Source organism: Bacillus rossius, assembly GCF_032445375.1.
Source record: "Bacillus rossius redtenbacheri isolate Brsri chromosome 4 unlocalized genomic scaffold, Brsri_v3 Brsri_v3_scf4_2, whole genome shotgun sequence".
Taxonomy (NCBI): Eukaryota; Metazoa; Arthropoda; class Insecta; order Phasmatodea; family Bacillidae; genus Bacillus; species Bacillus rossius.
The window spans coordinates 39,828,275-39,843,823 of record NW_026962011.1 but is presented as its reverse complement, the minus strand read 5'-3'; the positions used below and the strand labels follow the sequence as shown (position 1 = coordinate 39,843,823).

Here is a 15,549-nt window from a genome sequence, read left to right as displayed (position 1 = left end):
AGCATTTCCTTCACTTAACATCCTAGTGAACATGATTTGTTAGAAATGGCTGGCCACTGAAATGCGTTTCTTTCTGTGCATTAACAATACAGTATGATTTGGCGTAAAAGTTACCAATGTATTTTCACATGATTGAAGCATGCACAGAAGTCATTTGGTCATGGCAAAGCTGAATTTTTCATCTGCCAGAGGGATACTGAAAGTACATTTAAAGCAGGGCTTCCAAAAATGTTCGATCAAAGGTGAATCAACTGTAGTTATCTTTAAGCTGCCCCCTGCTGAACTCTCAGCACAAAAGGCATGGGATGTTGTAATGTTCCAACTTGCATATAATCTTTATATATATATGCCATTAAGGACAACTTTGAAGTCTGTGACCACCAATGCCTTATGCTCGTGGTTCAATTCCAACTTCCGACACGACTCGAAGTTACAAAAAGTGAGTCTCTGTTCCGGTTGATCCAAGCCTGCTAGGATCTTGGGAATCTGAGAATCTCACTGCTTTAATCATAGAAAGTGGCTCAGTGTGTGTGTATATGTAACTCTTTGTGCATGTGTGCATGTGTGTGTGTATGTGTATGTGTATGTGTATCTGTCTGCATGTCGCTCTGCCTGTGTCTCTCTTGTTGAGTGAGTGAGTGTGTGTGTGTTTCTCTCTCTCTCTCTCTCTCTCTCTCTGTGCAATTTTGGAGAGAGGAGAGCGTTAAAGGAGGCCCAGTCCACCAATGGAATTGTGATAATATTAACGGAAAACCAAATATAAGTCCTGGTGGCTGAAACAGAACGAATTTTGAGATGGACCTCACTCTCTGCCTGCACTGGCTGGAAGAACATGCTTTATAAGCCCATGGACAAGACTTACAACATATCAAGTTTTGTTACACTTAACGATATTAACCAAAGCTGTACAGTTGTAGTGGCAATGCACTGTTAAGTTATGCGCAGAGTGTAAAGTTTTGCAGAAGAAATAATTACTTTATTTATTATTTTCTTACTGAACGACATTTTTTAATCATCCAGGTACTCAACGATAGCAGACGTGAAAGATGTGTTGCCCGAAGATTCCATAACCTTTGCAAGCAAACTGAGCTCTCCAAGAATATTCAAGACACATTTGCCGAAACAAATGCTTCCCAAGGATGTGTGGGTGAAAAAGCCAAAGGTAATAAGAAACTGAAATTGTAATGCACGTGATTCACACATTATTTATTTGTGCAATGACAAGAGACGTGAAACAACATACTTAGCTGTGTGATACAGTGGTCTAGCATTACGGAGCACCTAGGCTCACAACCTGATTCCGGCTTGCCCTGGTTTCCTAAAATTAGCCCCGCCACAGGTTCTTATACATTTTACCACTGGGCATAGGCCATGGTCTATTTCATTTCACAACTTTCTGTACCCTTCATAACATCAGAGCCAAATTAACATAGATGAAAATGGGAGCTGTCGAGTCCTAGTACTTATTACACACGTTATATTGCAAGCCCTCAACCCTCAACACATAAGATATAATACAATGACACAAATAATTTTGTTATGTTTTTTGATAATTTTCAGTTCTTGAATAGCTTTTCTGTTTCAGTGTAAATAACGGCCGATTACACGTTTCAAAGTTAGCAATGTGTTGTTTTGCTTCTATTTCTCATTAGTTCAGGTTTGTAATCATGGCTGTTAATTTACTTAATTTAAACTTTTAAAACAGCTAAAAATTATCATTACCTACATGGCAGGTTGGTTAAGATTTCAAGTGTAGTCACACATTTTTCTTTACTTATTTTGCTATCATCCTTTTTTTTCTGAAAGAACGATGATGCATGTGATTGTAAATTACATAGTGTTAGAGTGAGAAAGAGAGGGGCAGGGTATGCCCTGAAGTGCAAGACAGAGACAGAAATGGTAGCTCCCCGCTGAGCGTGGGAACTCAAGGACAAAAGTATCATCAGAATTGGAAAGAGACAGAGAAGGGAGAGTTATATGAATGCAGAGTTTTTTCAGGTCTTGTAACTTGTGTTTTGATTGGCTAATTTCTGAAAGCATATTTTTTAAGCTTGTATGGAGAACATGTTATCACCTCCCTCCTTCGTGGATGGAGGTAGTCAGGCCTGCCAGGGTCGTTACGTGGCCGTGGTACCCAATGATCGTGGTCGGGCTTGAAAATTATATAATTATGTATGTAGTTGAGAAGCAGATGGTCTGGGAGGCGCTGGGTAACTTAAAGAGTTCAGGTCATGAATTTGCATGCTGGCACTTGGGTTTGGTCAGGTTATATCCATTTTCTTCACCGACAGCTACTCACATTACACTTGCCATCACATTCTGATGCGGTGCCAACACATTCGATTTTCAGCTGTCGGTAAGCATGTTAAAACTTAAAATAAATAAAGAAACATGACTATTAGGTTCGTAATGGTAAATTATAACATAGTTTGAAGTTAAATAGGCTTTTTCTTAACACCATATTACCTATAAGCCGACATTTTTTTTTCCTCTCATTCGACTTCTGCCTGCCCGTTGGTCGCGCAAGGAGACACTACTGTTATCAGTCATAAAAACTGCACTGTTACAGATTATTTATATATCACGGAACCCCAAGGATGCTGCAGTATCCTACTATCACCACCACAGGCTGTGGAATGGGTACGAAGGCTCCATGGAGGAGTTCATGGAAGCCTTTCTGGCAGATGTCGGTAAGCACAAAGGCTGTAATTTTAGGTTTCTTTACAAGTATTATATTATAACTTCTATTTTTTTTTTTGCAATGCGTTATTTTCCTGGGACTACTCTTATTACCTAAAAGCTCATTTAATTAGGCTGATTTTTTTAAAATTATATATAGATACCCTAGCAAAACTTAGGCAAAACAGTCACTGCTGTAGATGGTTTGTGAATAGGAAAAAAAAGGAATTGGAGATGCAGAGCATGTTTGGTCCACTGACAGAATGCATGTGACCGCAGTTGCTTTTAGCCTGGAGTCGTGCACCAATGGTGCCAGCCGACTCATGCCTCACAAGCCTCTTTTTTGCCTCTACGGGAAGTTCAGGTTGTAAACTGGTGTGCGGTCTTATTAGTTAATGCACCTCTTTTGGACTTCTCACCGGTGAATACATAATTTAACTTGAATGTTTCTTGCACCTACCTACACCATATAAAACACTGTGAAACAAATTATCATAATTTAAAAAAATATATTTGTGGAAACACCAGATTCAGACACTTTTTCCATCAACAAATGCACATTAAGAGAGACTATTTCGGGCCTGTGTAAAACGTAATTAAATGTTGTTAGCTATCAGATGCATTGCAGAAATCTTGAGAGGTTCTGAATTGAAAATTCACGCCTGTAACTCTACACATTGTTTGGGAGTCCATGCAAACAGTCACCTCAAATAACTGAAGTTTTGTTTTACGAACACTGTCACTCCAAGGCCTTTGAAAGTAAATAGTGCTGTTCATTTAAAAAAAAAAATGTAACTATTGTTTCAACTATTTCATAATGTTTCAGTTGTTTCGAGTCCATTCTGGGATCATGTGCTAGAGTTCTGGAAGTGCAGGGATAAAGAACACATCCTATTTAACACATATGAAGAAATGAAAAAGGTACTTTTCATTACAGAAGTTACTAGTATTACAATGCTAACAGTTTTTGTGCATGCCTGTCTTTTCCTGTGCACATTTCGCAATTGTTGATCAAGATAAACAAAATTTACCTACAAAAAATCAAAAGTTAAAAAAAAAAGGTTTGTTAAAATTACTACTGTATTATGTGGGTATTCTATGATGATCGTAATATTTGTACGTGTCTTCTGTAGGACCTGTGCGGTGTGATTGAAAGAACTGCGAAGTTCCTGGGCAAGAAGTACTCGATGGAAGAGGTGGAGAAACTCGCCGACCACCTGAGCTTCTCCAAGATGAAGGAGAACCCGTCAGTGAACCTGGACGTGTACGTGAAGGAGGAGATTCGCAGGAACCACATGAACGAGGAGGAGAAGGACCTCAAGTTCATCAGGCAGGGACAGGCCGGTGCCTGGACCAAGGCCTTGTCGCCCGACACTGCGGCGAGGTTTGACGAGTGGACCGCCACCAAGTTACGAGACAGCGATTACGACATAAGCCTGAACTTGGTGAAGTGAAGTCCCGGACACAGCATGTCATTCTTGCACTACATATGTAGTTTGAGGCTTTCTGATATGCCAAGTGCAAATCAGACATAATTACTCATTTGCATTTCCCTCAGGTTTTCTCATAATTGAAAACTGTCTCGCACACAAACACCGCTAAGCCATTAAGAGTTGACATGTAACAGATCTTCACTGTATTAGACCACAAAGTGAAGAACAAAAATTAATAACTTAAGGGGAAGCAATAGGAACACAAATATGCCATCTCAAATGAAAGAGTTTAAGGCCAGAACAATTTTTTATTGTTCAATTTTCTATATCAGGCTTTGTTAAAGCATAGTATGTAATTTAGTAGTATGTCTGACGTTAGTAGTGACTGATTTCTAAAATTGTAGTCTCTGTGAAGTCACTGGCATTTAGTACTGAATTCATTTTTGAGGATGACCACAACTGTGCTAATACTTACAACAGGCTCTACTTTAATGAAAGAAAATTTTGAACATTTAATGTTAAAAAGTTATGGCATGAAAACTGTTGAAACCACTATATCTTTCAGTTACTATCTCTCCCCTTGTTTCATAATTACAACAGTTAATTAATGGAGGGAGAAGGAGGGGTGATATGCTGAGAAGATGATCAATGGAGTTGAATCAATGACCTAGTATTGTGGATTGTTTATATTAAATCAAGATGGTGTTACAAGTTGGAACTATATCTAGTACAACTGTTCTATAATCAACCTTAGCAATTTATATTTCTAAATAGACTGTATAATCTGTTTGTGTTCACAACTACAAATCATTGCAATATAATGCAAAAATTACTTCTTTTATGATATACTAACTATGGATAATATAAAAATAGCATTTTTATTTGTAAATACCTATCATTCAGAGCCTTTGTCCTCATGTAATTGTTGTGTGAATTGATGGAAGTTTTGTAACTTAGTAAGAAACTGTATTATTTACAGTTCATAAAATAATCTTAGTTCTTAGCAATGAATATGTCCCAACCTTGACCTGATAGTTATTCTGAGATTTTATTCCAAATGAGGTTCTACGGTAAAACCCTCTTAATAAAATTATTATTAAAAAAAAATTTGTACTTGACCTACAAATACAAAAAAAATCTTACGTTAATAAGTCTAAATTTCTCTAAGTGTCTACAGAAGTTCTCAACAGGGATTTACTATAGTTATCAGCTCACAGTGAGGGAAATTCATGCCTGTGTAGTAACAGTTGTCTTTAGAACAGCAGCACTTTTAACTCAGTGAAGGTCGATTTACTGTGCACGTGATCAGGGGCTGCAAGAAGTGCTTATAACATGGCAATAACCTGATCAGAGGAGCATGCATAAAGGATATATTATATGCTTATTTCTAATTTAATTTACAGTGTTAAAGAAATGAATATATTTATCATATTTATATGTGTACTTAATGACCTTTAAAAATAATGATTATTAAAAATTCAGTTCAATTCAAATACTCTACATCAATTCATTCTCTGATTTAACCTGAATTTGTATAACTGTTATCTATGTTGAATCAGTTCTGTATATGAAGACTTTATAACAATAAATTTGATCAAGTCTTCATAAACACAAACAAACAGTATCACTGTTGTGGACAAACAGTATCACTGTTGTGGTGGCTTTCTATCAGTATGTGAAGTGTGTTATGGTGCAACAGTTTTTAGGAATGTACTTTTATTACAGCTCCACGCAAAACATTAATGAAAGATAAATTTTCATTCTTTGTGTATTTACAATACAATTTTTGCAATATTTGACACCTGACTATTGAGGTTGAGTAGTTCCCTAAAAGGTCATGGAAAGTCTCCAATTTCATAACTGGAGAAATTCAATGTGAACCGGAATTGATTAGGAGCATAACCCTGGCAGTAGCTAAAATGACAGCCAGATAGATGGGAAAGTTATAATTAACAGTTTTAGCTTGCATTATGATCAGTCCATATATAATAGAATATATTTCAAATTTCTTATGTAACTTGCCAAAAATTATAATGTGTGGTTGATGTGCAGAGCAATCGATAACAAATGCTTTAACCTGCACAGCTTCATATACTGTCAAACAATTACAGGGACATAACCCACTGCTGGCTTATGCTGGATGTCATAGACAACTAATAGAATACATAAATAAACACACAGAGAACAACATCCAGTGAAAACCAGCAATGCCATGTGTCCACAAAATAGTTTTAATTTAATTGCCCCCTTAAAAAAAATCATTAAGGAATTCACGAGTTTGTAAAACTAACTAAAGTCTGGTTAACTTCCAGACTACTGACCCAATGGTTCCATATGATCTTTATGTGGGTATATCTTTATTGCAAAGGAAAAAATTATACACAACTAATTATTTAAGGGTAGGTCTCAATTTTCCATAGTGTAAATTCTACATAAAAATTTAACATACTGACCACTTTGTGCATCGTATAACAGTAATAATAAAAAAATATAAAAAATTCTGTACTTTCTTAAATCCTCAAGACACTTTTTAAAAGTTATATAATTTTTTTTTAACAAATATAACAGGTTATCTACAAATACTTGGCAAACCTCTTTCGGAAAATTTTCAAGATAATTTAATAAAAATTTCTTACAGCTTTTTGATAGCACAGAGTAATTTTTACACATTATAAGTAAAACTGAACATAATACTAAATATATCCGATATTTTCAGAAATGTGCCAATTTTTATGTTAGAAAAATTAAAACCTTTTCAGAGAGTATTTCCGCATGATTTAGTTGACAGTCTTCACATATTTATTTACATTTAATATGAAACTATAAACTGTGGCATCAAAAAAATAAAACGCAAGTTAGCAAAAGGCGTCTGGAAATTACTGTATATTTTGGGACTTTTTCGTGACAAATGCTTCAGTTTCGTCACTTTAGTGACCTGCGGACAAGAAAACTATTCCTCGCGGAATGACTTCAGGGTGACTAGCCTCCGATCTGGGCATGGAGGTTCACCGGTGGCTCGACGGAGCTGCTACCGAGCGCCTCCCCACACTCGAACCTCTCGAAGCCCAGCACGGAGGCACCGTTGACGGCCAGCAGCTGCCCCACCGTGATGGAAGGATCGAGCAGGAACTCCTGGTGGATCATGCACCGCTCCTCGTCGGGGTCGGCCGCCGGCTCGTCCACGCCCGGCTCCCCGAACTTCGCCGGGTTCATCCCTGCAACCACGACAGTCTCCCGTCTCCTCCAGCAAACCTTCCTGCAGTGAAAGGTCTACGATCCGGCACACTCTGTACCTGCCACCAATCCAGCTGCACACGTTCAAATTTTTTCCACGTGGATTCGACTTTCGACCCACACCGTCAGGTCGCATTACTGCACCACCGGCATATCTAATTCCCTCAACAGAGTTTATCATCACTGAGTTTTCATTTCAGTACAGCGTCCACAGCTAGCTAGAGGGTTACAATTCACAGGTCTATTTCCATAGTGATATTCTGAAGAAGATAACAACACTACACTCATCTGTATTTTTTTCTTTCTACTGAGCATTTTATTGCAATTTGTTTTAAATTCAATTGCATGTTAATTTTTTCCTTGATATCACGGTTAAAAGTATATTGACGATTGTTAATTGATAATCTGGAAAAGCCCGAACACATAAGATTTAAGACCTTTCACTATCTATAGCAAATTATGTAACAGATAATGATACTGGAGTTCGAAAAAAAAAAAAAGTTTATGAGACATTTGTCAACGAATGATTAAATAAAACTACTGAATATAATTATTATTAATTTTTCCTTCATAGTACTTCCAATTTACTAATTACAATAAAACCTAATAAATACCTAATATTAAATTTAACAAAGTACTTCTAAGTCCCACAAAACAAATGCACACACACATACTCAAGAGTGTCTACAAATATCCTGTGAACCAATTTCAGGACTTATTACATACTAGCTGCCCGACCCGGCTTCGCACGGCTATACTAAAGGAAAAAAATTAAGCCACATCTCCCATTTACAGTAATGGTAAATAAAAAAAATTCAGTGAAAATTTATTACAATGCTGTATAATGTACCGGAGAGAAAATGAATAGCACCGATGGTTTCCCGACTCGTGCACACAACGCACAACTGATGTACCCGTACTTCGCTACGGCAGTCTACAGGCAGATCACTCTTGCGCCGTTCATTATACATGCCCCTCCTTGTGGGTACGCCACTGCCGCGCGATGCCCGCTGCCATGGAGACGCAGAAGGAACGAACAATGCAAAGTCCTGTTCTCATGCAGACAAAGTACCCACTGTTGCCTGGTTTTAACCACCCATGGGATATAATTTTCTGAAAATATCCTGCGTAACATAAGGAACATTACTGTGAAGTTTCAAGTCTGTAATTATATATATACACACACACACACACACACACACACACTCACACACACACACACACACACACACACACACACACACACACACTTGAATAAAAGGGAAATAAAAAAACAAATTAAACACAGAGAGAGGAAAAAAAACAATAGTTTAGGTTTGTGATTTAAAGTGATAAAAAGTATTTAAATACTAATTGAACTCTTATGAGGGTACTAATTGCTTCGTTGTTGTATGGGAAAATTAAGAATAATAAGGCATCTAGTGTGTGGCAACAATGTTAATAGGCAATAGGAAATAAACTTCTAGCGCCTGCGGCATTGTCAACACACTTCGTACGTGTACTGCATGTTGTATCTAACCCCCTCCAACGCATTTGATTCTAAATTGGACTTTTAGTAAGGATCCCTAATGTTATTGATAATATAATATAGCCTATAGCCTTACTCCATAAATGTACTATCCAACACTGAAAGATTTTTTCAAATTGGACCAGTGGTTCCTGAGATTAGCGCATTCAAACAAACAAACAAACTCTTCAGCTTTATAATATTAGTATAGATACAAAATTACCTTCAGACAAAAAACTGAATAAAAAAATTACCATTATAAAAAAATATCATCTACAACCCACAGTAATGTGCCATCTTTATGTTGAAAAGCTAAAAAAAATATCACTTAATAGTTTCCACATTTTTTAAGAAGTGTGTCTATAAATATCTATATATTTAATGTGCGGCTATAAACTGAAGTGAGGATTCAAAAAAACAAAATTAATTTTACTGAATGCTGCTGGGAATTAAATTTTTGTGACTTCCAGCACCGCTAACGGTTTATATCGGGACTTTTCACGATGTCTGTACACCCTGATGCTGTCACGAGGACGTCTGTTTTTACAACGTGTGTGTAAAGGCCCGTCTAAAATAGTCCGAATCTGTGCGTGGTCCGTGTCCTTATCCGAATGTGAGTGATGTCACATTGTCTCACCGAAAACTGCCCTGTCCACAATTTCGATGTCCGATGTCCGAATGTATTGATTTCTAAAGATGTCACCAGAGCGCAGTAAATGTGTCAAACCAAATGTTTTGTTTATTGTTTTGATGCTATGTAGTTTGAGATTGAACTTATGAAAGTTGTGGGAGTTCAAAATTATATGTATTCCATTTCCTTCAATAACAAAAACAAACACCACATTTTCAAACGGGAACCAGAAATTCAAATATCGTGAGTGTTCTGTTCTTTTTTTCTGTGTCCGAAGTACACAGGTTGGGAGAAAAAGTTCAAATTGACGAATGTCTTCGGACCAGGTAGGTTCGGACCTTCGCCCACTTGACGCGTGACGTCAGAGGGTCATGTGGACCAATCAGCGACGAGTGTCCTTCGGACACAGTTTAGGACATTGCTACTGTAGACGGGCCTTAAGAAGTTGAGAGACCCGACAAGGACGCTGACGGCGAATGCCGACGAAGCACGCACCCACGACGTGCTGGCACAGCTGCCTGCCGAGCTGCCGGAGGGCCGGCGAGCTTCCCTGCAGGGCCACGAGGGCAGCGTACTTGCCGCGCAGCACCGCGCCGGCCTGCGAGGGCTGGGAGGGGTGCGAGGGGTGGGCGTGCCCCACCAGCTCCGCGCCCGGCCCCGCGCGCAGGCACGCCGCGCGCCGCACCGTCAGGTTCTCCCCCAGCTGCCCCATCGCCAGGGCCAGGTGGTCCGCCAGCGGCCTGCCGTCCCCCGCCACCAGGCCCTTCAGCTCCTCCTGGCCCAGCTGGAACTGCGTGCACCACATACTTCATGCACACAGATCAGGGGTGCCTCAACAGGGGGGGGGGAAGGGTATTTTGCCCCCCCCCCCCCCCCCTTTCTGAAACCTTGAAGTGAGGGCAAAGAAAGTGCTGTGTAATCAATTTTTAGATAGTAAAAATGCTTAAATAGCACACCATTTTCCACCTTGAAATACAAAATTTTCGGACCCCCGGACCTACCCCCCCCTCTTGGAAATTTAGTTGTTACGCCCCTGACACAGATAGACAAAGGGATAAAATACAGTCTGTAGGTTAATTTTTTTTTATTCAGATCCACACAAAGCTTGATAAAATGTTGCGCAAACTTGACCTTCAAAACATTAGATAAGTCACTCCCTAAATGAGATTTAAAAAAAAAATCCTCCTTCCCTCCCACACCCCCTTAACGTATCATTTTGGTACTTCTGGATGAAATTATGCACACTTGATTTTTCAAAATAAGAGAGAAAAAATACTGGGTACAACTCCGAACAGACAAACAAAAAAACACTGCATACCCTTAAGTTTTGCCATAAAATGTAATAAATATATATTTAAAGAAAAAAACAAAGTTGGTATTCTAAAGTTTTATTAGAGCTCGGTCAAATTTTGCAAATTTAACCTAAGACCAAAATAAGAGGAAAATCACAGACTACCTGAGATTTGGAAGAAACAACCCCCATTCTCCTAAATGAAACATCTTCACTCTGCGTTAATCTCTGGCAATGCTGGTTACTTCAGCTAGTGATGTATGATATAAATCAATTCTGCTGTTCTGTTTCTACAATATGTACAAGAGTACAGAGGTTATGGACCACTCCAAAGCAACCATGGACTTTAAATGACGACCCTACAAATGTATAACTAAGATCTGTTTGTTAGTTTTAAGTCAGTTTCATTAAAGTATTCAGTTTGTTTCACTGACATATAGGAACTGCTTCAGCAACTATTCAGTACCAAGCAACGACATTATGACTTACCTTGGCCAATGGCAGGTCAAAATCTTTCTTATCCATGAAGTGGAAGCACGTGCTGGCCACAGTCTCGACCAATGAGTGGAAATTATTATTCCGAGCCACGAAATCTGTTTCAGAGTTCACTTCGACCATGATACCAGTGGCGCGGTCGACACACACTGCGACCAAGCCATGCAGGGTTGGCCGTCCTTCTAGTTTTGTGGCCTTGGCCCAGCCCATCTGCTGGGCTTGCTCTCGCAGCCACTTCTCTGCCTGACACAAGCAACACCAACTATCACAGTGTACTTCTGCTTAATGTTCTCATTTTAGTCTTCTGTAATAAAATATGTAAACACTGGGGAAAAAACCATTAAACAAATCAAAGTAATTCAGTCAGCTACTAGTTTAAGAAACCTTTATGACTGCAACTTCTTGCTTTTCCAATGTAACTGTGTGGGGTTGGAAGGTTATCAACAAAAAAAAAAGTATTTAAATACCAAGAAACAAAAAAAAAAACTTTGCAGGTAGACGGGAGTGCCAGTTGCACTCCTGCCATTCAATGTTAAAAAAGCACCTGGAAAGGCGGTGGTGTAGATGGCAGATCTTCGATTAAAAGGCTACACAAAATTCAAAATGTTCTTTCGTGAGACAGACAGCACCACCCAAACAACAATTTTTTTTAATCATTTAATTTTTTATATGGGCTCCAATTTTCATAAAATAAAACAAAACATTTAAATCAAACTAAAATGAAGTGTAGGTACTTACCTGTGTTATATCATTGTTGTGCAACTGCAACGCTTTTTTGCAGTTAGCAAATGTGTAGCCGGTTGATTTCCTCAATTTAGCCAATGAACCTTTGTTTACACTGACACTACTACAGAATGATTTACCTAGGTCAATAAAATGACAAGCACGGCGGAGCATTATACTGATTACGCCAAAAAGTTTCTACTTATTACACGACCCCCGAATTGTATAGGTTACAGGGCAGCCGATATTTTTTATAATTAAAATATGTCAACAAAATTGACGACACCGCAGGTTAGCCACACTGAGGAAACTGAAATTCCTTATTACAACAAAACGTTTACTACAATAATTATTATCTTTTCAGACTCGATGAGGTGTTGGTAGAGGAAGTATTGGATGAAATTGAATTGAACCATACGGTTAGTAAATTATCGTTATAAGTTATCATTTACAAAAAGTGAAACATAACTATTCGCTAAATAAACCCACGTATTTCAAATTTTTTTAATATATATATATATATTTTTACTTTTGGTTTTTTAAGGAGAATCTTTCCCAACAATCATCCCAAGAAACAGACAATCTTTAATTTTAGTTCCGTTGCTATGGCAGACCTGTATAATAAAAGTTTGATTGGTTTATATTCGCGCAACGTGGATTCGTGATTTGCCTCAACGTGGAGACGAACGAGAACGCGTTTGATTGACATGTGTATTTCCAATAGTTATCGTACATTACGTATTTATTTCGAAAAATATGCCAGGGTTACATTTTGTAGAATAAAATTTCCCATAGCATTCTATGATGAAAATAGTTTTTTAGAGAGGTTTTGTAACTATAAAATTGAAATAGCATAATGAATACTTACTTTTTAATAGTATACACCCGTTCACAATTGACAATTTTTTTCTAACTGATGGAATAAAAGAATTGTTTGCAGACTTCGATTTGCAACATCTGTACTCTAATACCAATTTTTTCTAGAGCACTTTTTTTAATTTATAGTATTTCTGGTACGTTGTGCCGGTTCCAGGTTGTTTATTCTCTCCCAGCTGGTGAAGTGTTTAACTGACAGGTGTTTCTGTGGTGTGTTGTGACAGAAACTTTCAAGTATGCAAAACAATACTAAATTTTTTATATATGCTGGAGGTGTATTTATATGCTTTTTCTTTTATGGCATATTACAAGAGAGAATAACCAGAGGAGTCTATGGTGAAGGTGAAAATCAGGAAAAATTCACATGCATGCTATCACTTGTTCTTGTGCAGTGTATTGTGAACTATTTGTATGCGAAGATCATTCTTTCCACCGTGATGAAGCAAGGCGAAGACTCGACGAGGACTGCCTACTATTCCTCGAGTGCTTTGACCTACCTGCTTGCAATGGTTTGTAGTAACATGGCCCTGCAGTGGGTTAACTATCCCACCCAAGTGGTTGGGAAGTCTTGCAAACCGATACCTGTCATGATTCTAGGAGTTCTCGTAGGAAAGAAGCATTATTCAATGAAGAAATATTTGTTTGTGGTAATGATTGTAGTTGGTGTAGCCTTGTTTATTTTTAAAGATGGCAAAGCAGGAGGAGAGGAAAGTGTGTTATTTGGTTTTGGAGAACTGCTACTTTTCTTGTCGCTCACAATGGATGGCTTGACAGGCGCTATCCAAGAAAGAATGCGTGCAGAGCACCAGACTAAGTCTGGGCATATGATGTTGAACATGAATTTATGGTCTATCTTGTACGTATCTTTTGCAGTCATTATGTCTGGAGAAATATTTGCATTCATCACCTTTGTGCAGAATCATCCAAGTATTATTTGGCAGATCCTGACCTTTTCCGTAACTAGTGCACTGGGACAGTTTTTCATCTTCTTGACAGTGAGTGATTTTGGGCCCCTGCCTTGTTCAATTATAACAACAACCAGAAAGTTCTTCACTGTTCTGGGCTCAGTTTTATTTTTCGGTAACACACTGCTGCCGAGACAGTGGATTGCGACAGTTATTGTGTTCTTTGGCCTTTTTCTTGACACCATGTATGGAAAAACTGTTAGCAAGAAAAAGTAAAGCATTTCTCTGGCAGAATCACGCTTGTTTTGACGTGTGTGACTTGTACAAAAATATGGGGTGTTCTGTGTACAGTACCGCTCACAATGGCTAAGTGCTTACATTGATTGTAAACATGAGTGATAAAAGGCCAATTTAATTATGGTAATATGAGTTAGATAATGACCACCAAAATAACAGGCTAGCCTGTTTTTGGGAATTGCAGATGGTGATTTGATTTGCACTGTGATAAATGTGTTTAAGAGACATTGTTAAGTTGGTAAAATGCTATTCCTGTTGAATCTAGCTAATATCAAGAGTATTATACAACTGATGTGGTCTTATGTAGCATTGTTCTGTAGACTATGAGAAACTTTAAATGCAGTTGTACATTGGAAAATGTGGATCAGTCACAACTGGCAAATTGTTTTAACCACCAAAAAAATCCAATGTTTGGTCTGGTGCAATGTTTAGTTAATGTTGTAGTCATAGATTAACTCTGGTAAATTTAAGTGGCTCAATTCTAGAACCCGTACCGACAACTGAGGAGGCCTAATACCGGGGGGGGGGGGGGGGGGGAGTTAGAGGGAAGCAAATAACACCATAGGAGAGGCAAATAAGAGAAAATAATTCAGGAGTTTTCATGGTATACAAATAATAATTTCAAATATCCAGATACTATTTTTGCGAGTTTCGTGAAGTAAAATACAGTCCCACCCGGTGTATTCTATTAGGCGATACCGGTATTCAAATCTTTAAATGTGTGAAAAGTGTAGAAAAATTTTATTCTTGGTATTGTGAAGTATAGTACAGTCCCACCCGGTGTACTATGTTTGATGATTCCGATATTTAAATATTTAAATGTATGAGAAATATAAAAAAAAACACTTTTTTTTTGTATCATGAATTAGAGAATAGTCCCACCCTGTCTACTTTTTTTTTTTGCAATACCAGTATTTAGTTGGTTAAAAAATCCTCCATTTCAAGGAAATGTGTTATTGGTATCATAATATAGAATACGAGGGGATGGGGGTGGGGATTTATATTCTAATTAACGATACTGGAAAACAATAATTATAAGAAAAATTGGGAATAAAATGTTTTCCACCCAAAAACTCTATTTTCCGTGCTTTTCCCGAAAGAAAGTAAGGGTGGTAATGATGTAAGTGATGACATTTTGGTGATGTCATGAAAAATGGTATGGTATCGCGTTCTAGAATAGTCCCATTTAGGCTTTTAGGCTCCTCAAGAGAGATGTTAAGAAGTAAAAGCACAAAAGTAAGCCTACTGATTTCATATTTTAAAATGGTCTGCTGTAATGACAAATTAATATAAAGTTTGCACTGATATGCGTAATGCTTTGTCAAAATTTTGGTTTGCTTTCTAATAAGCATTTATGAACTCATCTGTCTGAAATTCAAACCAAAACAATTAAGTGCGGTCACACATAATAGGCACTGAAAACTTGTATGTCACATAAAATCCAAGTTGGCCTGCCAATTTGTTTTTCAAACAACATT

At 37.9% G+C, this 15,549-nt stretch overlaps 3 protein-coding genes across 3 annotated transcripts in view; 2 read left to right on the top strand and 1 right to left on the bottom strand.

Annotated features, from left to right (window-relative positions):
• LOC134542279 (luciferin sulfotransferase-like) overlaps nucleotides 1-5,605 on the top strand; it is a 60,229-nt gene extending 54,624 nt beyond the window's left edge. The window contains exons 4-7 of the mRNA XM_063386422.1: nucleotides 1,021-1,162; nucleotides 2,570-2,690; nucleotides 3,506-3,600; nucleotides 3,813-5,605. Coding sequence (XP_063242492.1) covers nucleotides 1,021-1,162; nucleotides 2,570-2,690; nucleotides 3,506-3,600; nucleotides 3,813-4,133 — 679 coding nt within the window. The 3' untranslated portion in view covers nucleotides 4,134-5,605. The remainder of the gene's footprint in view (nucleotides 1-1,020; nucleotides 1,163-2,569; nucleotides 2,691-3,505; nucleotides 3,601-3,812) is intronic.
• Nucleotides 5,606-6,976: 1,371 nt separating this feature from the next.
• Nucleotides 6,977-12,291, bottom strand: LOC134542281 (elongation factor Ts, mitochondrial). Its single transcript, XM_063386425.1, has 4 exons — nucleotides 12,009-12,291; nucleotides 11,265-11,513; nucleotides 9,980-10,274; nucleotides 6,977-7,327 (listed from the first exon to the last, which is right to left on the bottom strand). The coding sequence occupies exons 1-4, from the start codon at nucleotides 12,165-12,167 to the stop codon at nucleotides 7,092-7,094; spliced, it is 939 nt and encodes a 312-aa protein (XP_063242495.1). The 5' UTR covers nucleotides 12,168-12,291; the 3' UTR covers nucleotides 6,977-7,091.
• A 729-nt stretch (nucleotides 12,292-13,020) lies between these two features.
• Nucleotides 13,021-14,149, top strand: LOC134542280 (solute carrier family 35 member B1). The gene has a single exon (XM_063386423.1). The coding sequence runs from the start codon at nucleotides 13,106-13,108 to the stop codon at nucleotides 14,048-14,050; it is 945 nt and encodes a 314-aa protein (XP_063242493.1). The 5' UTR covers nucleotides 13,021-13,105; the 3' UTR covers nucleotides 14,051-14,149.
• Nucleotides 14,150-15,549: the final 1,400 nt, after the last annotated feature.

Bases quoted from the DNA above. Each gene is read 5' to 3' on its own strand.
- LOC134542281 (XM_063386425.1), bottom strand. From the start codon at position 12,167: ATGCTCCGCCGTGCTTGTCATTTTATTGACCTAGGTAAATCATTCTGT. The intron at 11,514-12,008 runs GTAAGTACCTAC...TGCTTGTGTCAG, and splicing joins ACAACAATGATATAACACAG to GCAGAGAAGTGGCTGCGAGA. The intron at 7,328-9,979 runs GTGCGTGCTTCG...TCGTGGTTGCAG, and splicing joins GCTGTGCCAGCACGTCGTGG to GGATGAACCCGGCGAAGTTC.
- LOC134542280 (XM_063386423.1), top strand. From the start codon at position 13,106: ATGCAAAACAATACTAAATTTTTTATATATGCTGGAGGTGTATTTATA.